Genomic DNA, 27233 nt, shown 5'->3' with positions numbered 1-27233 from the left:
TGGACCTGCCGCTGGTGAACAGGTAGCTTCTTCCACACCCTGCCCCAGCTGGGCAACATAGAACATAGAAAATAGGTGCAGGAGGAGGCCATTCGGCCCTTCGAGCCAGCACCGCCATTCATTGTGATCATGGCTGACCATCCACAATCAGTAGCCCATTCCTGACTTCTCCACATATCCCTTGATTCCACTAGCCCCGAGAGTTCCATCTAACTTTCCATGTGGCACCTTTCCCAGCATGTGATGCCCCTACATGTGGTCCTGGCTGGGATGAGCTGGGACATTCCTCCCCTCATGGGGTTTCCTGTTGGAGAGGCTGATGTGGACGTTAGTGATGCCACTTTACAGGAAGGCTGTGGAGGTTGTGGAGAGGGTGCAGCAAAGGTCCTCTTGGACATTGCCTGGATTACAGACAATTACTTACCAGAGATTTGACAAACGCGTTGTTTTCTCTGGAGCATCGGAGGCTAAGAGACCACCTGGTAGAAGTAAATAAAGCTGAGGCATAGTCAGTCTTTTACCCAAGGTGGAAACGTCAAATGATAGAGGGGGAATTAGGTGAGTGATGTTGTGTGGGAGAGTTGATGGGGATACAGGGAGAATGAAAGTGGGATGAATATAAATGGGCGTTTGACGGTCAGTGGCAACTCAGTGGGCCAAAGGGCCTGTTCCTTGCTCTGTGACTCTGTGGCCAGATAGCTCAGAAGGGGCCTCAGTACAAGGCTGGCTCGTTGGCAGCTGATTAACCAAAGTGTTGGTGTGATTTTCCAGCCAATTAATTTTGAGAGAGGTTGCACAATTTTACACTCCATGTGTGGGACCAAAGAGCAGGAAAGGAGTCAAACACAAGGAGTGAGCAGGCAGGGACAGCATGAAACTGCAGGGTTCAGGAGGGAAGAGAGTGGAGAGGCTGGAAATGCACCAGTCTCTGCTGCCTGGTGGTGTGGGCCTGGTGGTGTGGGTCTGGTGGTGTGGGCCTGGTGGTGTGGGCCTGGTGGTGTGGGCCTGGTGGTGTGGGTCTGACTCTCGCTGCCTGGTGGTGTGGACCTGGTGGTGTGGGCCTGGTGGTGTGGGCCTGGTGGTGCGGACCTGGTGGTGCGGGCCTGGTGGTGCGGGCCTGGTGGTGCGGGTCTGGTGGTGCGGGCCTGGTGGTGTGGACCTGGTGGTGCGGGCCTGGTGGTGCGGGCCTGGTGGTGCGGGCCTGGTGGTGTGGACCTGGTGGTGTGGGCCTGGTGGTGCGGGCCTGGTGGTGCGGGTCTGACTCTCGCTGCCCCTCTCCCCAGTCTCAGCTCCTGACCGTTGCTGCCTCCCATGGAGATGTGGAGATGGTTCGGTTCCTGATCCAGGAGGTGCAGGTGGGATTGTCCAAGGAGCCCAGTCACGAAAACCCTGCGATCATCGCCACACATCAGGGTCACGAGGAGGTCGTCAAAGTCGTCTTGGATTCAATGCCAGGTAAGGTTTCATTGTGTCATGATTACACAGACAAGATCAGGCATGGAACCCTGGCCTCTGTATCTCTAACACTGGCCTGTGTATCACTAACACTGGCCTGTGTATCTCTAACACTGGCCTGTGTATCACTAACACTGGCCTGTGTATCTCTAACACTGGCCTGTGTATCACTAACACTGGCCTGTGTATCACTAACACTGGCCTGTGTATCACTAACACTGGCCTGTGTATCTCTAACACTGGCCTGTGTATCACTAACACTGGCCTGTGTATCATTAACACTGGCCTGTGTATCTCTAACACTGGCCTGTGTATCACTAACACTGGCCTGTGTATCTCTAACACTGGCCTGTGTATCACTAACACTGGCCTGTGTATCTCTAACACTGGCCTGTGTATCACTAACACTGGCCTGTGTATCACTAACACTGGCCTGTGTATCACTAACACTGGCCTGTGTATCTCTAACACTGGCCTGTGTATCTCTAACACTGGCCTGTGTATCTCTAACACTGGCCTGTGTATCTCTAACACTGGCCTCTGTATCACTAACCCTGGCCTGTGTATCTAACAGTGGCCTCTATCACTTGCTGTGGTCTCTAACTGCATTGGTGTGCGTTGATCCAGCTGTGGTCTCTAACTGCATTGGTGTCTGTTCCAGCTGTGGTCTCTAACTGCATTGGTGTGTTGTTCCAGGTGCATGCATGGACCTGCTGAGCTGCATGTTGGCAGCAGCCTGCCAGCAAGGCCACGTGTCACTGGTGAAGCTGCTGGTGCTGGAGTACAAGGCAGAGGTGGACAGCTGTGGGGTGAGGACCCAGAACCATCCTGTCATCACGGGGCAGCCTCTGTACGCAGCGATGCAGGCAGGTACGTGGCCCGCCCCGCCTCGTGTAGCTGCCATGTGTTTGTGTGTTGTCTGTGTGCCGATGTCATGAGCAAGGCTGTTCCTGTACCTCACCATACTTGGGACCACAATGGACTCTACTTGATCTCGGCACCAGCTTTTATTTCAGGTTTCCAGCAACTCCATTGTTTTATCTCATTAGTTTTTATTTTTCAGCGGATTATCTCCTGCTGCAGTTCTGTCCCGTGTTCAGGTGGGTTTTGGTCTTCGTCTTCCTGTGGTGTCCAGTAGTTGGTTGTGGTTTTCATAGAAACATAGAAAATAGGTGCGGGTGGAGGCCACTTGGCCCTTCGAGCCAGCACCGCCATTCATTGTGATCATGGCTGATCGTCCCCAATCAATAACCCGTGCCTGCCTTCTCCCCATATCCCTTGATTCCACTAGCCCCTAGAGCTCTATCTAACTCTCTCTTAAACCCATCCAGTGATTTGGCCTCCACTGCCCTCTGTGGCAGAGAATTCCACAAATTCACAACTCTCTGGGTGAAAAAGTTTTTTCTCACCTCAGTTTTAAATGGCCTCCCCTTTATTCTAAGACTGTGGCCCCTGGTTCTGGACTCGCCCAACATTGGGAACATTTTTCCTGCATCTAGCTTGTCCAGTCCTTTTATAATTTTATGTTTCTATAAGATCCCCTCTCATCCTTCTAAACTCCAGTGAATACAAGCTTAGTCTTTTCAATCTTTTCATGAGAACACCAGGAACTGCAGATACTGGAACCGTGAGCACAACACACAGTGCTGGAGGAACTCAGCAAGTCAAGCAGCATCTGTGGAGGGAGTGGGCAGATGACATTTCAGGTGGGGAAGCATCTGGTTTCTGGACCGTTGTGGGTTTAGTGGAATGTTTGTTTTTGTTGCAGGGAATGAAGAGATCGCGGCCTTCCTCCTAGACCATGGAGCACACTTCACCTCGTACACACTCATGGACCACCCTCAGCTCAGCAAGCACCTGCTCCGATCCTGCTTTACTGAACCCAGCCCGTGTGAAGCGACCTACACACACACAGTGGCACAGCCCCTCACTATGGTAACTGGCAGCAAAGTCCCACACTAACTAGTGACTAACTGGCAGCAGTCCCACACTAACTAGTGACTAACTGGCAGCAAAGTCCCACACTAACTAGTGACTAACTGGCAGCAAAGTCCCACACTAACTAATGACTAACTGGCAGCAAAGTCCCACGCCAACTAGTGACTAACTGGCAGCAGTCCCACACTAGTGACTAACTGGCAGCAAAGTCCCACACTAACTAGTGACTAACTGGCAGCAAAGTCCCACACTAACTAGTGACTAACTGGCAGCAAAGTCCCACACCAACTAGTGACTAACTGGCAGCAGTCCCACACTAGTGACTAACTGGCAGCAAAGTCCCACACTAACTAGTGACTAACTGGCAGCAAAGTCCCACACTAACTAGTGACTAACTGGCAGCAGTCCCACATTAGTGACTAACTGGCAGCAAAGTCCCACACTAACTAGTGACTAACTGGCAGCAAAGTCCCACACTAACTAGTAACTAACTGGCAGCAGTCCCACACTAGTGACTAACTGGCAACAAAGTCCCACACTAACTAGTGACTAACTGGCAGCAAAGTCCCACACTAACTAGTGACAAACTGGCAGCAGTCCCACACTAGTGACTAACTGGCAACAAAGTCCCACACTAACTAGTGACTAACTGGCAGCAAAGTCCCACACTAACTAGTGACTAACTGGCAGCAAAGTCCCACACTAACTAGTGACTAACTGGCAGCAAAGTCCCACACTAACTTCAATGGCCTTTTTCTGTGCTGTACATTTCCTTGACCCTCTGATCTTAAGGTACACATTAATGAAATGCAGAAACCAGCAGAAGGCCAGTGGTTCCTTGGCCATCATTGCAAGTGCCCTCCGGTAGAAAGGTGAAGCATTGTCACTGAAACGGCACAGGGTTTAGGGGGAACCATGTTTGGGCAACACTGAAGTTATGGTCGAGTTATGGCAATGGAGATTCTAAAGGATATTTGCAAAGGAGCGTTGAGAGAGGTTGGTCCAGGAATGAATGGTGGTCTCACTGAGATAAATGCTCACTGTGAGAGGCTCAGTCTTATTATTGATATAAGATGCCAATACTCTGCTGGACGTTAAATCTCCATGAAACGTTCCTCCCTCACCTTATAGCTGTGCGTCTGGTGTTGGACATTTCCACCCTGGGGGAAAGCTTCTGACTGTCCACCCTATGTCTGCCTGGCGTATTATTGATATAAATGCTAATGTTCTGCCGGGAGATATTTCAAAGATGTGTTAATGGTCAGAATTTGAACGAGAGTTGAGCTGTTAAGAAATGGCCAGTGTAGAGGAATAGCAAGAAGAGCTTTTACCTCACATTCGAGTGCTGGAGTAACTCAGTGGGTCAGGCAGTATCTCTGGAGGACATGACCTATCTGTGTTCTCCAGAGATGCTGCCTGACCCACTGAGTAACTCCAGCACGCTGTATCTTTTTTGTATAAACCAGCATCTGCAATTCCTTGTGTCTATAAATTGCCCCTAGTTTGTAAGTGAGAGATAGACTCTTGGTGTGTGGGCAAGGAGTTGATAGAAATATGGGGAGAATAAAATGAGTTGGGGTGGGATTGTTGCAGAAGGAATGGGAGCAAGGTCGTTAGCATGGCCTTGCTGTTTTCATGCAGTATCTCTGACTGTTAAATGTATTGTGGGCCTGTGGTCAGCATCAGTAGCAAGATGGATAAATATCTGAAAAATGTTGGGAAACGTGGGACATCGAATGTTCCTTCCTCCAGAATGACACATTCTATCACCTCCTGTATTCTCCAATACTTGCTGGAACTATTAGCTAGTTTTCTTTGACAGCTAATGCCTGACCTACTGAACTGTCTTGTCATGGGGTCAAACCGCACAGAAACAGGCCGTTCGGCCCATCTTGTCCATGCCAACCAGGATGCCCCATGTCCACTAGTCCCACCTGCCCTTGTTTGGCCCAAATCCCTCTAAACGTTCCCTGTCCGTGTTGTTATGAGGTTCTGATTGGTGCTTCTGAATTGCAGGGCCAGTCACTGAAGTGGTCTTGCCTGAAGCTGCCGTGGTTGGACCTGGATTGGTTCATAGATGTGTCCACTCAAGTAACGGAGCTCGATCTGGCTCGGAACAACCTCACCCTCCTCCCTTCCATCATTCCTTGGGGTTTGGTGCATCTCAGAAAGCTCAACGTGTCTGCAAACCAGCTGAAGGAATTGCCGAATACGATCTCGTCAGAGGAAATCCTCTGTACAGGGTGAGTGAGGAACCCATCCCTGAGCGACGGGCTGTGCTCAAAGCTGCAGAGTGTTCTGGTGTTGCAGGAAGCAGGCCGATGATCGGCAAATACCAGGAATCTTTAATGAAACAGGACAGGCTAAAACAATACTCTGATGGCACAGTGTCTGGTAGAGCTGCTGCCTTACAGCACCAGAGATCTGGGTTCAATCCTGACTTTGGGTAATGTCTCTGTGGAGTTTGCATGTTCTCCCTGTGACCACATGGGTTTCCCCCCACATCCCAGAGACGTGCGGGTTTGTAGGTTAATTGGCTTCTGTAAATTGCCCTTAGTGTGCAGGGAGTGGATGAGAAAGTGGGATAACATACTGGAGAACTAGTGTGAACGGGTGATCACTGGTCGATGCGGACCCGGTGGGCCAAAGGGCCTGTTTCTGTGCTGTTTCTCTAAACTAAAGCACACATGCCCTTTCAGAATCCTGGAGATGGACGTCTCACGGAACCAGCTGACCTCTCTACCCACAGGCCTCTTGCATCTCCCAAAGCTTCAGAAACTCATGGCCTCCAGCAACCTACTTGACAGGCTGTTTGATGAAGAGAAAGGTAGGGCCCTCATCATTGGGTAAAATCCACGCTCATTCTGTTGCAAAGTTCTACCCTGTACGACTGGTTGGGCAGATAATGTTCACTGCAGACCATCACAGGCAGAGCCATGGACAACGTGTTGGGTCAAGACCCAGGTTCAAGTTCCTTTCCTCTTTCCTTCTCTCTCACCTCCCTTTATCTGAAGGGTCTTGACCCGAAACGTCACCCATTTCTGCTCTCCAGAGATGCTGCCCGTCCTGCTGAGTTACTCCAGCATTGTGTACTATCTTCCCTTTAACCAAATACTCCCAGCGCCCAGTTTCATTCCCCTCCCCCACCTGGCTCCATTCACCCATCACCCTCATACTAACCCCTCACCCTCACACTGACCCCTCACCCTCACACTGACCCCTCACCCTCACACTGACCTCTCACCCTCACACTGACCCCTCACCCTCACACTGACCCCTCACCCTCACACTGACCCCTCACACTGACCCCTCACCCTCACACTGACCCCTCACCCTCACACTGACCCCTCACCCTCACACTGACCCCTCACACTGACCCCTCACCCTCACACTGACCCCTCACCCTCACACTGACCCCTCACCCTCACACTGACCCCTCACCTTTCTTACCTGTCAGATTCCAGCATCTGCAGCCTGTTGTGTCTCCACTTATAATGTCCCAGCCTTTGCCTCCCCCTCCCCCCTCCCTCCCCCCCTCCCTCCCTCCTGCCTCCAGCAGTTTGTTTTTTTGCTCCAGTTTCCAGCATCTGCAGTATTTTGTATCTTCACGTCCCCTTGTGTGGTGGGTCAGGTAAAAGTGTGACTGGTGTGGTGGGTCAGGTATAGGTGTGATCCTGAAGTGGTGGGTCAGGTAAAGGTGTGATGGTCAGGTAAAGGTGGGTCTCTGGTGTGGCGGGTCAGGTAAAGATGCGGTGGGTCAGGTAAAGGTGTGACTAATGTGGTGCGTCAGGTAAAGGTGTGATGGTCAGGTAGAGGTGGGTCAGATAAAGGTGTGGTGGGTCAGGTAAAGGTGTGATCCTGGTGTGGTGGGTCAGGTAAAGGTGTGATCCTGGTGTGGTGGGTCAGGTAAATGTTCGATTCCTCTGTCCCCAGCAACAAACTGGATTGGATTACGAAAGCTGCAAGAGCTTGATGTCTCTGACAACAGACTGGAGGTGTTGCCAACGTCCCTGCTCCATTGCTTCAAGTCCCTCAGCAGCCTTGTTGCTGCTGGGAATGTGCTCAGGTGCTTTCCTGAACCCTGGGCCTGTGCTTTGGTAAGTGCGTGCGGTTTATTCACAATGAAACGATTGTTTAAGCAAGAGACCGTGAGGTTCTGTTTTTTAGTATTTGTGCTGAAACTCTGCAGATGCTGGATGTCTGAAATAAAACAAGTGTGTGTGAGAACGACATTGACATTGCCTGGTTCAATGGTGATTGTTGCACCTGGCACTGGACAGGTTTTATAACCTCTCTGCAGATTTGTAAAGAGTGCCGTGTGGAGGACAAAATCTCCACTTTAATATGGGCAGTTCCATCTGAAGAAAGCGGGTAAAGTTGCTGCCTCACGGCGCCAGAGACTGGTTCAATCCTGACCTCGGGTGCTGTCTGTGTGGAGTTTGCACATTCTCCCTGTGACCCCATGGGTCTCCTCCGGGTGCTCCGGTTTCCTCCCACATCCCAAAGACATGCGGGTTTGGAGGTTAATTGTCCCTCTGTAAATCGCCCCTGGTGTGTAGGGAGTGGATGTGAATGTGAGAAAAAATGGAACTAGTGTGAATGGGTGATTAATGGTCGGCGTGGACTCAGTGGACCAAAGGATCTGTTTCTACACTGTATCTCTAAACTAAACTAACTAAATGAGTACTTTAGAAATTGTGTTGTAATGATAGTCATAGTCTTGCTTTCTGTATGAAGTTGTGAATATGTGTTTTGCAAGAATTATTGCGTGTTTGTAATCAATGTAGAAATACGCAGGATCCTGACTGTGCTTCTCGGCAACTAATGGCTGTGTAGATTGCAGACATTAGTCTCTGGTGCACAGCTTCTCATGCTATCTACTGACATGGGAAGCTTTGGTCCACACAAGTCTATGCCAGCTCACAACACAAGCCAACTATCCCATCTCCACACTCGTTTCTCTGTGACGTATAGCCCTGCACATGAGGGCCAATATGCAACGGCAAATTCACACCAATCAGGATGTCTTTGGGAAACACAAGGAACTATAGATGTTGGAATCTTCAGCAAAACACCGTGTTGGAGTAACTCAGCGGGTCAGGCAGCAACTCTGGAGAACATGGATAGGTGACAGTTCAGGTTGGGAACTTTCTTCAGACTGGTGCCAACTCTATACGTCACCAACCAATGTTCTCCAGAGATGCTGCCTGACCTGCTGAGTTGCAGGGTAATTGACTTCTGTAAATGGTCCCTAGTTTGTTAGGGTGTGAAAGTGGGATTACATTGAACTAGTGGACGGGTGATCGATGGTTGGCAAGGTCTTCTTCTTTCCTGTCCTTCATCCATGTTTTAAATGTTACATCACTGTCATCGTCTGCCTGAAAGGGACGGAAGCTTCCGGCGACAATGAGTGGGAGCCATCACTTGTACAAGAGATGGTGGTGGTAGCAGAATTAGCTCAGGACACTTCCAGTTTCCAGCCCCGCGACGTGGACACTTCTGCTATGGGGCCAGCATGGACTGGCTGGACACTGCTCAAACTAAACAAAACTTAACATAATTAATGCCTCCATTTGTAAAGCCTCTGATCCTATGGATTATTCAGAACAAGCTTCTCTACTTCCTTGTCATTCAGTCTCTTTCCCATTCCAGCTGCTGATCACTTCCAGTACTTTCTGTTTAATTTTTCCATTTCCTTGCCTTTGGCTGCACACAGTCCTGAGTCTCACTAAAAAATACTTTTCACTTCTATTTCTCAACAGAGGGGAAAATGAAGCCCAGCTAAAATACATGTTCTTTTCTTCTAGAAATTCTGTAATGTTTCCAGAAATTCATTGGAATCTCTACCAGACAGCCTTTGTGTCCTCTGGAAGAGGCATCTGAAGGAAGTAGACTTTTCCGACAATTTACTGAAGGAATTACCATCAAACTTCTTTGAGCTTCAGGTATTTCTCAGAACTTTAATTGTATTATTTAACAGTCACACCCTATATATGGATGAACTGGGAGCATACCTCCTTTCATCAAAGTCCCCACCTACCAACCTGTCAACACTGAGGTTACGGGGAGAAGGCAGGAGAATGGGGTTAGGAGGGAGAGATAGATCAGCCATGGTTGAATGGCGGAGTAGACTTGATGGGCCGAATGGCCTAATTCTGCTCCAATCACTACTGACCATATGAATAATCTCATGCAAGTGTCTAACGTTAATTGTCCTGCACCCCTGCAATGGAACAATGACATTCTCATTTGCTGAAGTTTTACCCCCTCCCGGTCCCCTCTCCATCACTCTGTTCTTCCTTAGTTCTGGGCAGCCCCACCCCTGCCGGGTCCGCCTGTCGCTCCCACCGCCCCCCCTCACTCCCACCCCCCTCTAGCTCCCACCCCCTACTCGCTGTCACCGCCCCCCCCCTCACTCCCACCCACCTCTCGCTCCCACCCCCCCCTCGCTGTCACCGCCCCCCCCTCACTCCCACCCCCCCTCTCGCTCCCACTGCCCCTCTTGCTGTCACCGCCCCCCCTCGCTGTCACCACCCCCTCACTCCCACCACCCCCCCTCACTACCACCACCTCCCCTCGCTCCCACCCCCCCTCGCTCCCACCCCCCCTCGCTCCCACCCCCCCTCGCTGTCACCCCCCCTCGCTCCCACCCCCCCTCGCTCCCACCTCCCCTCGCTCCCACCCCCCCTCGCTCCCACCTCCCCTCGCTGCCACCCCCCCCCTCACTCCCCCCCCCCCCTCGCTCCCGATTAACGCACGTGTTTTATTTAATCCTTCCCATCTACAAGTCATGGTTCAACCCACTTGCCGTTGCAGTTCTCCTGCATGACAGTAGATGGAGCTCCAGTCCAGCCTGCACCAACCCGCCTGACGCCCCATTCCCACCCGCCCCCACCCCACCCCATTCCCACCCCACCCCACCCCATTCCCACCCCACCCCACCCCATTCCCACCCCGCCCCCACCCCACCCCATTCCCACCCCACCACATTCCCACCCCATTCCCACCCCGCCCCCACCCCATTCCCACCCCGCCCCCACCCCATTCCCACCCCACCCCATTCCCACCCCATTCCCACCCCGCCCCCACCCCATTCCCACCCCACCCCATTCCCACCCCATTCCCACCCCACCCCATTCCCACCCCATTCCCACCCCCGCCCCACCCCATTCCATTCCCACCCCGCCCCCACCCCACCCCATTCCCACCCCATTCCCACCCCATTCCCACCCCGCCCCCACCCCACCCCATTCCCACCCCATTCCCACCGCGCCCATGTCTACAGGATGCCTCGTCTCCATGTCCAGCCCCTGAGCCCACCCACACATGACATTGCCCTGGGTTGCTGACCGCGACCAGTGCATACTTTGATGTTAGTTTGAGCTGTGATCTTGCATCTAAACAATCTCGGAGCTGTGTTTTGTTCACACCAGGCACTGAGTTCCCTGAAGCTCGCGGGCAACCAACTGCAGTCACTTCCCTCCGCGGAGAACTGGCAATGCACCAGTCTCAAGTCGCTCAGTCTCTCTCGAAACCAGTTTGGAAAGTAAGTACTGTGTGTATTTGTAACAGTGGGAGGGGGGCGAGGGGCAGTGGGAATGTGGGGGCTGGGTCTGGGGAACCTGCCCCTGCCCATGGTACCGGGTTTGTGTACAGCTGTGACGGTATGTGTGTACAGCCGTGATGATGTGTGTACAGCCGTGATGGGGTGTGTGTACAAGCCGTGATGATGTGTGTACAGCCGTGATGATGTGTGTACAGCCGTGACGGGGTCTGTGTACAGCCGTGATGATGTGTGTACAGCCGTGATGATGTGTGTACAGCCGTGACGGGGTCTGTGTACAGCCGTGACGGGGTCTGTGTACAGCCGTGATGATGTGTGTACAGCCGTGACGGGGTCTGTGTACAGCCGTGATGGGGTGTGTACAGCCGTGATGATGTGTGTACAAGCCGTGATGGGGTCTGTGTACAGCCGTGACTCATGTGTGTTTGTTTCCGTGTGCAGGGGAGAGGAACCGTCCAAGACCAGAAGAGTCACTTTCTTCACACCACGACTGAAGAGAGGTTTGGACACAAGTAAGAGGTCACTCTCTGGCCGCGAATCATTGGGCAGTGAGGAGCTGAGCGGCAGGGAGTTTGGACCGAGACGGATTGGTGTCCAGTCCCTGCCTGGTCTAGCCCAGCTTGGACACAGCGAGTGCCTCAATAATCCACCATAGCCATGGAAACTGTGGTATCCTCTGGAAATTAGAAAGTTAATTGGTGCTTTAATCAAACTATGTCCAACATCAACGGGAAGATATAAAGTAGGAAGTATGTTTGTTATTTGAGCTGTGGAGGAGGGCATTGCCTGAGGATGAGATCCACTTCTGTACACGTGGGGAACATTGGAACCCCACAGCAGGTGCACTCTGCACCGGTCTGTTGTAGACCTGCATTGAGATGGTTCTATGTTAAACAAAAGGAGAAGAGGCAAAGGTCTGAGAATATTGTTGGTGATGAACCTTGATCTCCTTGAATGTTGGGCTCGGTTTGAATGTTGTATTGGTTCTGTTTTTCCCTTTTATGCTTCGTGTCCCAAACCTCTGACCAGAACAACTGGTTTTCTCATGTTTACTTCAAAATATCTCTTAAACGTAACAGAATATATTAGGTTTGCTCAGCTTTCCCCACTCCTTGAGAAACACCGATAACCTGGAGTGGCTCCACACACTCAAAGATTAAAAACAAAACGCTTGGAGCAGGTCCCTGGGAAGGAAAACTAAACTCTTCCACTGCTCCTGATTGAGTCAGAATAAGTTGTGTACATGTCCCACGCACTGGTCTTGCTGGGATGGGGGCCGAGCACAGAGCCTTGGGCCGAGCACAGAGCCTTGGGCACAGAGCACAGAGCCTTGGGCACAGAGCACAGAGCACAGAGCCTTGGGCCGAGCACAGAGCCTTGGGCACAGAGCACAGAGCCTTGGGCCGAGCACAGAGCCTTGGGCCGAGCACAGAGCCTTGGGCCGAGCACAGAGCCTTGGACCGAGCACAGAGCCTTGGGCACAGAGCACAGAGCCTTGGGCACAGAGCACAGAGCCTTGGGCACAGAGCACAGAGCCTTGGGCACAGAGCACAGAGCCTTGGGCCGAGCACAGAGCCTTGGGCACAGAGCACAGAGCCTTGGGCACAGAGCACAGAGCCTTGGGCACAGAGCACAGAGCCTTGGGCACAGAGCACAGCCTTGGGCACAGAGCACAGAGCCTTGGGCACAGAGCACAGAGCCTTGGGCCGAGCACAGAGCCTTGGGCCGAGCACAGAGCCTTGGGCACCGAGCACAGAGCCTTGGGCCGAGCACAGAGCCTTGGGCACAGAGCACAGAGCCTTGGGCACAGAGCACAGAGCCTTGGGCACAGAGCACAGAGCCTTGGGCACAGAGCACAGAGCCTTGGGCCGAGCACAGAGCCTTGGGCCGAGCACAGAGCCTTGGGCACAGAGCACAGAGCCTTGGGCACAGAGCCTTGGGCACAGAGCACAGAGCCTTGGGCACAGAGCACAGAGCCTTGGGCACAGAGCACAGAGCCTTGGGCACAGAGCCTTGGGCACAGAGCACAGAGCCTTGGGCACAGAGCACAGAGCCTTGGGCCGAGCACAGAGCCTTGGGCCGAGCACAGAGCCTTGGGCCGAGCACAGAGCCTTGGGCACAGAGCATTGGGCACAGAGCCTTGGGCCGAGCACAGAGCCTTGGGCACAGAGCCTTGGGCACAGAGCCTTGGGCACAGAGCCTTGGGCACAGAGCCTTGGGCACAGAGCCTTGGGCACAGAGCCTTGGGCCGAGCACAGAGCCTTGGGCCGAGCACAGAGCCTTGGGCCGAGCACAGAGCCTTGGGCACAGAGCCTTGGGCCGAGCACAGAGCCTTGGGCCGAGCACAGAGCCTTGGGCCGAGCACAGAGCCTTGGGCACAGAGCCTTGGGCCGAGCACAGAGCCTTTGGCCGAGTACTGCTGTCATTGTGGGATCCAGAGCCAAAGGCCATCAGTGTATTTTGATGTGCCAAGTGACCACAGACCTCTAAGAGAAAAGCAACCTGCTGCCAAAAACAAAAGTAAGATGTTATCACAAGCTAACCAAGTAAAGTGCATTAATCTCTGTTGCAGCTTCAGCTGTGGAATTCCCACACATCCTGGGGGAATGTTTGGAGATTCTGCACCTGGACAGTAATTTCCTGGATGCGGTCCCACCATCGGTGTGCTCACTGCATGCACTCTCAGAGCTCTACCTTTCAAAGTAAGTGAACTGTTGATTGTGGACACAGAGTACAGCTTTACTCGTGACTCCTGCTGGGAAAGGTGGATCACTTTGTAAAATTCAAGTTGCAGCCTCATCCTTGAAGTTGTTTGCTGCAGTAACTATCATTGCCAACTCTGAATGCGTCATCTTTCCTCATTACATTGGGCGATGGAATGAAAAGGTCAACCGTTTGAATCCACTTCCACTGAGCATTTAAAAAGTCTATTTTAATGCATTTAACATGCTTCACAGGAGCAAAATTAAATGAAGTTTGACACGTAAAGTGTCTGTAACGGAGTTAGTGATTTACCTGGCGGTGGCTGGAGCTGGATTTGATCTGTCTGTACGTTGTTCCATCAGTAACCCTGGCATCCGGGAGCTTCCGGCCGAGCTGGGCCAGTTGTCCAATCTCTGGCAGCTAGACATCGACCAGTTAAACATCTCAAACGTACCGATAGAGATCAGGAATGAAGGTAAATAAAGCTCTGTTGTTCAATCTTACACTTTCCTTCAATACAATTGATTTGGTTTCTGGCTGAGCTGGAAAACAAGCCCTGGATGTGGGCAGCAAAAGGCAAAGAGGAACGAGATGTCATCTGCCTTCCCTTCCAGCTCTGCTGTTGGATGAGATCACGGTTGGTCTGGGACCTGGCTTCCACACCCACAACTGCAGTGAACAAAAATCTATCAATCACTAAGTAATTGAGCTGGCAACACTTACACTCTGTCAGCTTCAGTACTTCTGGAACACAAAGATGTGAAACGCTTTGCTTCTTGGGAGTCTTTGCTTTAGAGTCGATGAGATTTGCACACAGCTTGCATTGGGTGGGGTGGGGGAGGTTACAGAGGCACTGTGGGGCATTAGGTGGGGGGGGGGTCTGTCTGATACAGTGGGGCATTAGGTGGGGGGGGGGAGGGGCTACAGAGGCACTGCGGTGCACTAAGGAGTTGGGGGGGGTCTGTCTGACACTGTGGGGCATTAGGTGGGGGGGGGAGGGGGTCTGTCTGACACTGTGGGGCATTAGGTGGGGTGGGGGAGGTTACAGAGGCACTGTGGTGCTTTAGGGGCGGGTGGGGGGATTACCCAGACACTGGTGCACTAAGGAGTTGGGGGGGGGGGTCTGTCTGACACTGTGAGGCATTAGGTGGGGGGGGATTACCCAGACACTGGTGCACTAAGGAGTTGGGGGGGGTCTGTCTGACACTGTGAGGCATTAGGTGGGGGGGGATTACCCAGACACTGGTGCACTAAGGAGTTGGGGGGGGTCTGTCTGACACTGTGTCTCAGTGGTAGTTGCAGCCATCAGCTGAGTCTGAATGTTGGTCTGTAGGGGAGGAATGAGCGAGAGAGATACAGAGTCTCGACAACTCTGCAAGAATCACTGGCCGTTAACAGGCAGCAACTGCCCGTGGTTGGCGGAGCTTTACTGGAACAGGTTTGACTGAGACATCTTGCACCAATTATGTAGGGAGGAACTGTAGATGTGGGTTTAAACCGAAGATAGACACAAAAAGCTGGAGTAACTCAGCGGGACAGGCAGCATCTCTGGAGAGAAGGGATGGGTGATGTTTCGGATCGAAAGGGTCTCGACCCAAAACGTCACCTTTTCCATTTCTTCAGAGATGCTGCCTGACCCGCTGAGTTACTCCAGCTTTTTGTGTCTGTCACTGATTATGTAGGACTGTAATGTGTACTGTCCACAGAACTGCTCTCCCTCTGGGACCAAGGGAACTCCTGTGATGGAGATAGCAGCAGATGATCGGTGGGCCGGTTGGTGTTTAGTATGAGGAGTGGTGACGTAGGTTGGACAAACCTTTTAGGGTAACAAGATGATCTTATTGAAACGCACTAGAATCTTACAGAGTTTGATGTCGGGATGGGGTTTGCATTGCTCTCTAAAGCCAAGGGCACTGTCACGATGAAGGCAGCCGCTAAAAACTGAGTTAAGAAGAAATGTCTTTACCAAAGGGCAGTGAATCTGGAATGTTCTACCTGTGAGCCCTGAGGGGGTCCAGTTGCCAAGTATACTTGTCCGTATTGTACGTTCAGTCTCACCATCTCCTTGACCCACGCTGTGGTTTAGACCTCCACTGACCGCAGTGTACGTTACAGTCTCCCTGACCGCAGTGTACGTTACAGTCTCCCTGACCCACGCTGTGGTTTGGACCTCACTGACCGCAGGGTATGTTTCCACAGGGCCCACGACAGTGCTGGCCTTCCTCAGAGCACACCTGCGGAAAGCTGAGCCCTGCTGGCTGCTGAAGATGATTGTTGTTGGACCTCCTCGCCAGGGGAAGACCACACTCCTGGAGACCCTCCAGACGGGGAAACCTCCACAGCCCATGTCCAAAGAGAGCAGCATTCACACCACCATCTGGGAGCTGCAGCGACCTGCTGCAGTGAAGACCAAGGTACTGAGGTGCTGCTTCCATCCCAGTGCGTGTTGTGGCGTGTTGTGGCGGCTCGCTTCATGCAGCTTTACCTGTCCCATCACCAACCTTCAATGAAGACAGGATTTGGTCCCCACCCTCTCTCAGTAGCTGGGAGCGTCTGATGTTCCAGGATTAACTCTGCCCACAGTGCACCAGTGGTGACACACTCACACCTCGACAGAGTTACCAGAAACATGACTACTATGTATTGGTAAACAACCTGTTCTAATCTTGTTTCTACTGAAGCCGTTCTCTCTAACACTGCCAACACTCGAGCGTCTGCCTTTACTCTCAGATCTGTGACCCTCCACAGGTACACCTGACGCACAGAGCCACAGGTACACCTGACACACAGAGCCACAGGTACACCTGACACACAGAGCCACAGGTACATCTCACCCACAGCCACAGGTACACCTGACACATAGGTACAGGTACACCTCACCCACAGGTACACATCTGGGACCACGTAATTTGGACCAACACTTCCAGAAAGATATCGGACCAGAAGTCCTTCTGCACCCCACCCTCACGGCCCCTTACTGCAGCGACCAGCACCCCACCCTCACGGCCCCTTACTGCAGTGACCTGCACCCCACCCTCACGGCCCCTTACTGCAGCAAACTGCACCCCACCCTCACGGCCCCTTACTGCAGCGACCAGCACCCCACCCTCACGGCCCCTTACTGCAGCGACCAGCGATCTCCAGCCCACTCTCACGGCCCCTTACTGCAGCAATTGCTGAACTGCTATAAATGTAATTGGGTTACTCTCTGTGTTACTTTGTAGGTGGATTCCGTTGTGTTTAATGTTTGGGACATTGGTGGTGCTGCTAAAATGGCCACGGTTAACCAGTGTTTCTTCACGGAGAAGGCCCTGTATGTGGTCGTGTGGAACCTGGCTCTTGGTGAGGAAGCGGTGGCCAACTTACAGTCATGGCTCCTCAACATTGAGGTAGGGCTCGGCACGGCAAACAGCACACGCGTGTACATAACATGCCTAAAACAGACGTGACGGTTCAGAGTAGCACCGTGTTACACAGAAACACACCTCGAGGATGGTGAGAACATGGACAACTACTGAATGTATGCATGCAGGCACACCTAGTGTGGCATTACACCAGAGCTACACACACCCACCTTCTCTCCTGACCTCCGCTGCTGTCTGTGTGGAGTTTGCACTTCTACCTGTGACTGTAAGGGTTTCCAGCTTTCCTCCCATATTGCAATGATGTGCTGGTAAGATAATTGGCTGCTGTAAGCTGTCTATTAGTGTAGATAAACCACACAAAAAGATGTGCAAGTATGGTGTGTGGGAGAGAAAGCATTGCAGAGTCAGTGTGGTAGGCCCAGTGTGGGCCCAGTGTGGTAGGCACAGTGTGGGCCCAGTGTGGTGGGCCCAGTGTGGGCCCAGTGTGGTGGGCACAGTGTGGGCCCAGTGTGGTGGGCCCAGTGATAAACAGCCTTGTTCTACATTGTAGAAAGTAAGTAAATCTAAAAGCAAGATAAGCACACATGCTGTAACTGTGTGGAAATATCTCACAGTGATGGTTACAAACATATCGTCCAGAGTGGTGATGTTCTGGGTGTAGACACAGCTTGCTCTCAGCCCTGCCTCTCATTCCAGACCCAAGACTCAGACAGCTGCTGGATCATCGTGGCTCCAGCCCAGATACTGGACCCTCACCCACGGAGTCACTTGGTTTATCCAACGCTTGCCTTCCAGGATTTTTGGACTTGCTGCCCCTACCTCTCCCCGCCATACTCCCTCTCCCCCTCTCCCCACATCCCCGCCCCTCTCCCTACATCCCCGCCCCTCCCCTCCCCCTCTCTCCACATCCCCGCCCCTCCCCTCCCCCTCTCCCCACATCCCCGCCCCTCTCCCTACATCCCCGCCCCTCCCCTCCCCCTCTCTCCACATCCCCGCCCCTCCCCCTCTCCCCACATCCCCGCCCCTCTCCCTACATCCCCGCCCCTCCCCTCCCCCTCTCTCCACATCCCCGCCCCTCCCCTCCCCCTCTCCCCACATCCCCGCCCCTCTCCCTACATCCCCGCCCCTCCCCTCCCCCTCTCTCCACATCCCCGCCCCTCCCCCTCTCCCCACATCCCCGCCCCTCTCCCTACATCCCCGCCCCTCCCCTCCCCCTCTCTCCACATCCCCGCCCCTCCCCCTCTCTCCACATCCCCGCCCCTCCCCTCCCCCTCTCTCCACATCCCCGCCCCTCTCCCTACATCCCCGCCCCTCCCCTCCCCCTCTCTCCACATCCCCGCCCCTCCTCCCCACTCCCTCTCCCCACTCCCTCTCCCCACTCCCATTACCCACACACTCCCTGAACCAGCTGTGACTGCATTCCACACATCCCTGTTGACTTGCTGTTGGCAGCGGTTCCAGGTCTTGCTTGTCCTGTGATATAAACGTTGGTCTTTCCCCAATTGAGGAGCTCGTTTCTAACCATCCTCATCCTTTCCCAGCCGGCCGGTGAGTGGTTGGTGCTCACTGTCGGAGCCCAGCCCCTGTAGCAACAGCCCACAGCTCACACCTCCTGACAGAGTTCCAGTGCTGCCCTCCCTGTACACGGCCGTCTGCAGCTGGTCAGAAGGTTCTCCAGGATGCGTTAGACACCCACCGCCTCCAAATACTGTCCATCCCCCTCACCCAGCCCTTTGTCTTTGTGTTCCTCTGTACACCCGTCCGCACACCCGTCCGCACACCCGTCAGCACACCTGTCAGCACATCTGTCCGCACACCTGTCAGCACACCCGTCCGCACACCTGTCAGCACACCTGTCAGCACATCCGTCCGCACACCTGTCAGCACACCTGTCAGCACATCTGTCAGCACATCTCCATTCTCCTTCTCTTTGCACTTTCTGTCTTCCACTGAATATTGTCTGTGTGAGTTTGCATTGGATTGCCAGCAGGTGTGACGTTAAATGTTTACAGAGTGTGTCTGCTTGTGTTTTGCTGGAGGCCAAGGCTCCGAATGCCACTGTGATTGTGGTGGGAACTCACCTGGATTTGATCGCCACCAAGTTCCGCACAGAGAGGATTGCCACGCTGCGCGCGTACATCCTGGCACTGTGTCGCTCCCCGTCTGGGCCACGAGCGAGCGGCTACCCTGACATCAGCTGCCGGAACCTACAGTGAGTCCATCACTCCCCCACCCACAACACCATGGTTACAGCAACAAGGGATGCATTCACTCCAGGGTGACATGGTGGACATAAACACCTGCACTGTGTAATCCCATCTACACCTGCCCTGTGTAACCCCCACACCTGCCCTGTGTAACCCCTACACCTGCCCTGTGTAACCCCTACACCTGCCCTGTGTAACCCCCACACCTGCCCTGTGTAACCCCCACACCTGCCCTGTGTAACCCCTACACCTGCCCTGTGTAATCCCCACACCTGCCCTGTGTAACCCCTACACCTGCCCTGTGTAACCCCCACACCTGCCCTGTGTAACCCCCACACCTGCCCTGTGTAACCCCTACACCTGCCCTGTGTAACCCCCACACCTGCCCTGTGTAACCCCCACACCTGCCCTGTGTAACCCCTACACCTGCCCTGTGTAACCCCCACACCTGCCCTGTGTAACCCCCACACCTGCCCTGTGTAACCCCTACACCTGGCCTGTGTAACCCCTACACCTGCCCTGTGTAATCCCCACACCTGCCCTGTGTAACCCCTACACCTGCCCTGTGTAACCCCTACACCTGCCCTGTGTAATCCCTACACCTGCCCTGTGTAATCCCCACACCTGCCCTGTGTAACCCCCACACCTGGCCTGTGTAACCCCTACACCTGCCCTGTGTAATCCCATCTACACCTGCCCTGTGTAACCCCCACACCTGCCCTGTGTAACCCCTACACCTGCCCTGTGTAACCCCTACACCTGCCCTGTGTAACCCCTACACCTGCCCTGTGTAACCCCCACACCTGCCCTGTGTAACCCCTACACCTGCCCTGTGTAACCCCCACACCTGCCCTGTGTAACCCCTACACCTGCCCTGTGTAATCCCTACACCTGCCCTGTGTAATCCCCACACCTGCCCTGTGTAACCCCCACACCTGCCCTGTGTAATCCCTACACCTGCCCTGTGTAACCCCCACCCCTGCCCTGTGTAATCCCATCTACACCTGCCCTGTGTAATCCCTACACCTGCCCTGTGTAATCCCTACACCTGCCCTGTGTAACCCCCACCCCTGCCCTGTGTAATCCCATCTACACCTGCCCTGTGTAACCCCCACACCTGTCCTGTGTAATCCCTACACCTGCCCTGTGTAATCCCATCTACACCTGCCCTGTGTAACCCCCACCCCTGCCCTGTGTAATCCCATCTACACCTGCCCTGTGTAATCCCTACACCTGCCCTGTGTAATCCCATCTACACCTGCCCTGTGTAACCCCTACACCTGCCCTGTGTAATCCCATCTACACCTGGCCTGTGTAATCCCATCTACACCTGCCCTGTGTAATCCCTACACCTGCCCTGTGTAACCCCTACACCTGCCCTGTGTAACCCCTACACCTGCCCTGTGTAATCCCTACACCTGCCCTGTGTAATCCCATCTACACCTGGCCTGTGTAATCCCATCTACACCTGCCCTGTGTAATCCCTACACCTGCCCTGTGTAACCCCTACACCTGCCCTGTGTAACCCCTACACCTGCCCTGTGTAATCCATCTACACCTGCCCTGTGTAACCCCTACACCTGCCATGTGTAACCCCTACACCTGCCCTGTGTAATCCCCACACCTGCCCTGTGTAACCCCCACACCTGGCCTGTGTAATCCCATCTACACCTGCCCTGTGTAACCCCTACACCTGCCCTGTGTAACCCCATCTACACCTGCTCTGTGTAATCCCTACACCTGCCCTGTGTAATCCCTACACCTGCCCTGTGTAATCCCTACACCTGCCCTGTGTAACCCCCACACCTGCCCTGTGTAATCCCTACACCTGCCCTGTGTAATCCCTACACCTGCCCTGTGTAACCCCTACACCTGCCCTGTGTAATCCATCTACACCTGGCCTGTGTAATCCCTACACCTGGCCTGTGTAATCCCATCTACACCTGCCCTGTGTAATCCCTACACCTGCCCTGTGTAATCCCATCTACACCTGCCCTGTGTAATCCCTACACCTGCCCTGTGTAATCCCTACACCTGCCCTGTGTAACCCCTATACCTGCCCTGTGTAACCTCTACACCTGGCCTGTGTAATCCATCTACACCTGCCCTGTGTAATCCCCACACCTGCCCTGTGTAACCCCTACACCTGCCCTGTGAAATCCCATCTACACCTGCCCTGTGTAATCCCCACACCTGCCCTGTGTAACCCCTACACCTGCCCTGTGTAATCCCTACACCTGCCCTGTGTAATCCCATCTACACCTGCCCTGTGTAATCCCCACACCTGCCCTGTGTAACCCCTACACCTGGCCTGTGTAATCCCTACACCTGGCCTGTGTAATCCCATCTACACCTGCCCTGTGTAACCCCTACACCTGCCCTGTGTAATCCCATCTACACCTGCCCTGTGTAACCCCTACACCTGCCCTGTGTAATCCCATCTACACCTGCCCTGTGTAACCCCTACACCTGCCCTGTGTAACCCCTACACCTGCCCTGTGTAACCCCCACACCTGCCCTGTGTAATCCCATCTACACCTGGCCTGTGTAATCCTACCTTTACTGTAATGAAGTGACCAGAACTGCTTGCTAACTGTTCCCACAGTTTATTTGCAGTGTTTTCTTGCAGTGAATTATCGTGCAAAACCCTGGATGGGCTGGAAGAGCTTCGTAAACTGATCTTTCAAGTTGCGTGTGGCATGAGAGACACAGGGAATGTAACGACTTCACAGAAGATTGTGGGAAGACTGGTGAGTAGCTGCTTTGTAGAGAGTGAGTAGAATCTCTGGGGCAAGAACAGAGCCTGTGGTAACGGAGTAAGGCCCGCTGGTGGGACAATGACCTGCGAGGGTTTGTGTCTGGGGAGTGAGAGTGTTCATCGTAGGGCCCACACTCTGTCAATATTGGTGTTTAATTCATAGCCCCCACCATAGACAATATGAGCATCCCATTCACACCTTCGCTATTTCCATCGTTCGGTCTGAAGAAGGGTTCGGACCTGAAACGTCACCTATCCATGTTCTCCACAGATGCTGCCTGACCCGCTGAGTTACTCCAGCACTCTGTGCCTTTTTCCGGCTTTAGTACGCTGGATCCCAGAGGCCAGGGTCAGGAGCTGTAGAGAGGGAAGGGAACTCGTTGTATAGGAGTGGATGTCATTACTTGTAGTTCATTCTCTTTGGAAACACATCTTGAGCATTGCAAAGTTCACGGCTCCAGCACTGTGCACAACAAACAGTTTCAAACCGTTGCAAATGTAAAGCAGATTGTAACAGGGCGATCGTGGGCAGAGTACAAGCTAAATGTGAAACCTCTACAGGAATGCAGAATTAACAGTTGGGTTGAGGAGGATTACAGCGGGGATAAAGCACATCGATCCCAGAGCAGGTGACAGCACAGTGACACAGCCACTGCCTCATGGCACCAGAGACCCGAGTTCAATCCTGATCTCAGGTGCTGTCTGTGCGGAGTTTGCACGTTCTCACTGTGACCGCGTGGGTTTGCTCCAGATACTCCGGTTTCCTCCCACAGACCAGACATGTGGGGTTACAGGTTAATCAGCTTCTGTAAATTGCCTCGAATGTGCAGGGAGTGAATGAGAAAGTGGGACAATGTAGGGGGGTGGTGGCTTGGCCCGGTGCTGAACGAGTCCCTCTGCCCCTGATCCAGATACCCCGGAGTTACCTCAAGCTACGAGCCGCTATTGTGGAGGAGCAGCAGACGCGGAGTGACCGCGACGAGGTGCAGTACGTGACTGAGCAGCAGCTGCACGACCTGGTGCAGCTCACGCCCGACAACGACATCGACCACTTCCAGGACCTGCAGGCCGGTAATTGTGTTGGAGAGATGCAGCATCAAGCCCCCCCCACTCTGCCCCCCACGCCCACCCACTCCCCCCACGCCCACCCACCCCACTCCCCCCACGCCCACCCACCCCACTCCCCCAACGCCGCCCCACCCCCACCCACCCACCCACCCCATCCACTCTGCTCCCCCCACGCCCACCCACCCACTCCACTCCCCCCACGCCCACCCACCCCATGCCCACCCACCCACCACGCCCACCCACTCAGCTCCCCCCACGCCCACCCACCCACTCCACTCCACCCATGCCCACCTACCCCACCCGTCACACCCACCCACCCAGCTCCCCCCACGCCCACCCCGCCCCACGCCCACCCACTCCCCCACCCCATGCCCACCCACCCACCCACCCACTCACGCCCGCCCCCTCATGCCCGCCCCACCCCATCCCACACCCACCCACCCTACTCCCCCCACCCCGCCCCACGCCCACCCACCCACCCCGCTCCCCCCACGCCCACCTATCCCGCCCCTCACACCCACCCACCCATCCCGCCCCTCACGCCCAACCACAACATATTAACACTGGCCCTTCCATTTCCTCCCCACATTGTTCCACACACCGGGGGTGATTGACCAGTTACCAACCTGCACCTTGTGGAGATGTGGGAGCATCCGGAACATCCGGAGGGGGGTCACGAGGTCACAGGGTCACAGGGAGGGTGTGGGCGGTCGGAGGTCAGGGTTGAACCGGGCTCACTGGGGCTCTGAGGGTCACCTCTACAAACTGTGGCTCCTGATCCGCAGGGACCCCAAATCCACGTCTTCCTCAAGTCCTTTCATGGTGTTTCAACTCATGAAAGACCTTCTTCCAACACCGTGATTTTTCGGCGAAATCATGAAATCAGTTGGCTTCTGACTGGAATCACATATTGCAAGAAAGATGTTTTGTGAAGCAGCATGGAGACTGGCCATTCAGCCCATCAAGTCCATGCCGACCAGCGCTCACCCATTCCCACTAGTTCTACAGTGTGTTGTCCCACTTTCTCACCCCCTCCCTGCACACGAGGGGCAATTTACAGGGGCCAGTTAACCCACAAACCCGCACGTCTCTGGGATGTTGGGGGAAACCGGGGCACCCGCACAAACCCATGCAGTCACAAGGAGAACGTGCAAACTCCGCACAGACAGCACCAGAGGTCGGGATCGAGCCCGGGACTCTGACGCTGGAGGCAGCAGCTCCACCCGCTGCACCACTGTGCCGCCCACAGAAGATAAAATGTCAAAGGCAAGAGGCCAAGACGATGCTGAATAATGTCTGTGTTTGGCAGCTCTTGCCTTCCTCATTGAGACAGGCGCGGTGCTGCACTTCCCCGACACCAGCCACGGGCTACACAACCTCTACTTCCTGCATCCTGTCTGGCTCTCCCAATGCTTGCTGAAGATTATCAACGTCAAGGCGTCGCAGTCTCTCGCCATGAACGGCGTGATGCGGGTATCGGAGCTGCGGAAACTGCTGGTGGGAACCGGCTTCACCCAGCACACTGAGGAACAATACTTGCAGTTCCTGGCCAAGTTTGAGATCGCCCTTCCCATCGCCAACGACAGGTACACTCTGCTCATCCTTGTGCCAGCGGCTGCACCATTAACAATTATTGGCACCATTAACATGCAGGAAGGAACTGCAGATGCCGGTTTGCACCGAAGATAAATAACAAAATGCTGGAGTAACTCAGTGGGTCGGGCAGCACCTCTGGATCATAAGATCATAAGTGATGGGAGCAGAATCAGGCCATTCAGCCCATCAAGTCTGCTCCACCATTCAATCATGGCTGATCTACAGGGCATTCAGAAAGTATTCAGAACCCTTCACTTTTTCCACATATTGCTACGTTACTGCCTTATTTTAAAATGGATTAAATTCCTTTTTTTTTTAATCATCAATCTACACACAATACCCCATAATAAAAAAGCAAAAATAGTTGTTTAGAAATGTTTGCAAAGTAATTAAAAATAAATAACTGAAATATCACATTTACATAAGTATTCACACCCTTTACTCAGTACTTTGTTGAGGCACCTTTGGCAGCGATTACAGCCTCAAGTCTTCTTGGGTCTGACGCTACAAGCTCGGCACAACAATATTTGGGTAATTTCTCCCATTCTTCTCTGCAGATCCACTCAAGCTCTGTCAGGTTGGATGGGGAGCGTTGAGGCACAGATATTGTCAGGTCCCTCCAGAGATATTCGATCGATTTCAAGTCCGGGCTCTGGCTGGGCCAATCAAGGACATTCACAGACTTGTCATGAAGCCATTCCTGCGTTGTCTTGGCTGTATGCTTAGGGTCATTGTCCTGTTGGAAGATGATCCTCTTCCCCAGTCTGAGGTCCAGAACGCTCTCTGGAGCAGGTTTTCCTCAAGGATCTCTCTGTACTTTGCTCCGTTCATCTTTCCATCGATCCTGACTAGTCTCCCAGTTCCTGCCGCTGAAAAACATCCCCACAGCATGATGCTGCCACCACCATGCTTCACTGTAGGTATGGTATTGGCCAGGTGATGACTGGTGCCGCTTGGCATTCAGGCCAAAGAGTTCAATCTTGGTTTCATCAGACCAGAGAATCTTGTTTCTCATGGTCTGAGAATCCTTTAGGTGCCTTTTGGCAAACTCCAAGCGGGCTGTCATGTGCCTTTTACTGAGGACTGGCTTCCGTCTGGCCACTCTGCCAGAAAGGCCTGATTGGTGGAGTACTGCAGATATAGTTGTCCTTCTGGAAGGTTCTCCCATCTTCACAGAGGAACTCTGGAGCTCTGTCAGAGTGACCATTGGGTTCTTGGTCACCTCCCTGACCAAGGCCCTTCTCCCCCGATTGCTCAGTTTGGCCGGGCGGCCAGCTCTATGAAGAGTCCTGGTTGTTCCAAAGTTCTTCCATTTAAGAATGATGGAGGCCACTGTGCTGTTCGGGACCTGCAATGCTGCAAAGATTGTTTTATACCCTTCCCTAGATCAGTGTCTCGACACAACCCTGTCTCGGAGGTCTATGGACAATTCCTTCATCTTCATGGCGTGGTATTTGCTCTGACATGCACTGTCAACTGTGGGACCTTATATAGACAGGTGTGTGCCTTTCCAAATCATGTCCAATCAATTTAATTTACCACTGGTGGACTCCAATCAAGTTGTAGAAACATGTCAAGGATAATCATTGGAAACAGGATGAACCTAAGCTCAATTTTGAGTGTCATAGCAAAGGGTCTGAATACTTATGTAAATGTGATATTTCAGGTATTTCTTTTTAATTACTTTGCAAAAAATTTCTAAACACCTGTTTTTGCTTTTTTTTTAATGGGGTATTGTGTGTAGATTGATGATAAAAAAAAAGAATTTAATCCATTTAAAAATAAGGCTGCAACGTAACAAAATGTGGAAAAAGTGAAGGGGTCTGAATACTTTCTGAATGCACTGTATCTCTCCCTCCTGAAAGAGACTCCGTCTGAAGAAGGGTCTCGACCCGAAACGTTACCCATTCCTTCTGTCCCGTTGAGTTAGTCCAGCTGTTTGTGTCAAATTACAAACTGAGCACAGTTTCAGTCACTTTTCTAACATGATAACATATTGAGTCCATTTACTTTACATTTTAAAGCATTGATTTCAATTGCACAAGGTGTGGACTGTGGCTCATTGCTTTTGATTCCAGATGTGGACTGTTTGCGGCTCTTTGCTTTTGATTCCAGATGTTTGCAGAATGAACATGAGATCCGTAGAGGCAGATTTTTAGGGCTGGTAATTGTTGGTCATTATTGGGCATCACAAACCCATGAACATGTTGAGCCTCAACACTGGTCAATGTGAGATTGACAACATTTCATGAGATACATGGATACGATTGGTTTGGAGAGATATTGGCCAAATGTGGGCAGATGGGACCAGTGTAGCTAGGACATGTTGGTCAGTGTGGGCAAGTAGGCTGAAGGGCCTGTGTCTGTGCTGTAAGACTCTATGAAGTGAAAGCTGGTGATGCAGCTGGTGACACGTTGGCCCGGCACCATAGGCTGGCTACCAGGACAAAGTGGGCAGAATAAATCGTTGTCTGTCGGGATGCAATGACTGGCGTGTCGCATCCCCACCTCGACTTTCTGCAATTTAAATAAAGGCCAGGAACAAGGCTCATCGCTGAGGTTGCTGGGTTGGCAGGTGA

The 27233-nt window shown here is 53.2% G+C and overlaps 1 protein-coding gene across 1 annotated transcript in view; it reads left to right on the top strand.

The window, feature by feature from the left end:
- Nucleotides 1-27233, top strand: part of lrrk1 (leucine-rich repeat kinase 1) — a 69068-nt gene that overhangs the window by 21637 nt on the left and 20198 nt on the right. Inside the window, exons 4-20 of the mRNA XM_078427291.1 lie at nucleotides 1284-1455; nucleotides 2152-2325; nucleotides 3224-3390; nucleotides 5410-5636; nucleotides 6093-6220; nucleotides 7327-7490; nucleotides 9201-9338; nucleotides 10827-10939; nucleotides 11399-11469; nucleotides 13530-13659; nucleotides 14023-14135; nucleotides 15860-16074; nucleotides 16885-17049; nucleotides 19065-19237; nucleotides 21862-21982; nucleotides 22902-23061; nucleotides 24368-24644. Of these exons, the coding sequence (XP_078283417.1) occupies nucleotides 1284-1455; nucleotides 2152-2325; nucleotides 3224-3390; nucleotides 5410-5636; nucleotides 6093-6220; nucleotides 7327-7490; nucleotides 9201-9338; nucleotides 10827-10939; nucleotides 11399-11469; nucleotides 13530-13659; nucleotides 14023-14135; nucleotides 15860-16074; nucleotides 16885-17049; nucleotides 19065-19237; nucleotides 21862-21982; nucleotides 22902-23061; nucleotides 24368-24644 (2708 nt within the window). The remainder of the gene's footprint in view (nucleotides 1-1283; nucleotides 1456-2151; nucleotides 2326-3223; nucleotides 3391-5409; nucleotides 5637-6092; nucleotides 6221-7326; nucleotides 7491-9200; nucleotides 9339-10826; nucleotides 10940-11398; nucleotides 11470-13529; nucleotides 13660-14022; nucleotides 14136-15859; nucleotides 16075-16884; nucleotides 17050-19064; nucleotides 19238-21861; nucleotides 21983-22901; nucleotides 23062-24367; nucleotides 24645-27233) is intronic.

Source organism: Rhinoraja longicauda, chromosome 33 (genome assembly GCF_053455715.1).
Source record: "Rhinoraja longicauda isolate Sanriku21f chromosome 33, sRhiLon1.1, whole genome shotgun sequence".
NCBI classification, from domain to species: domain Eukaryota; kingdom Metazoa; phylum Chordata; class Chondrichthyes; order Rajiformes; family Arhynchobatidae; genus Rhinoraja; species Rhinoraja longicauda.
This window is presented reverse-complemented; position numbering and strand designations above follow the sequence as displayed.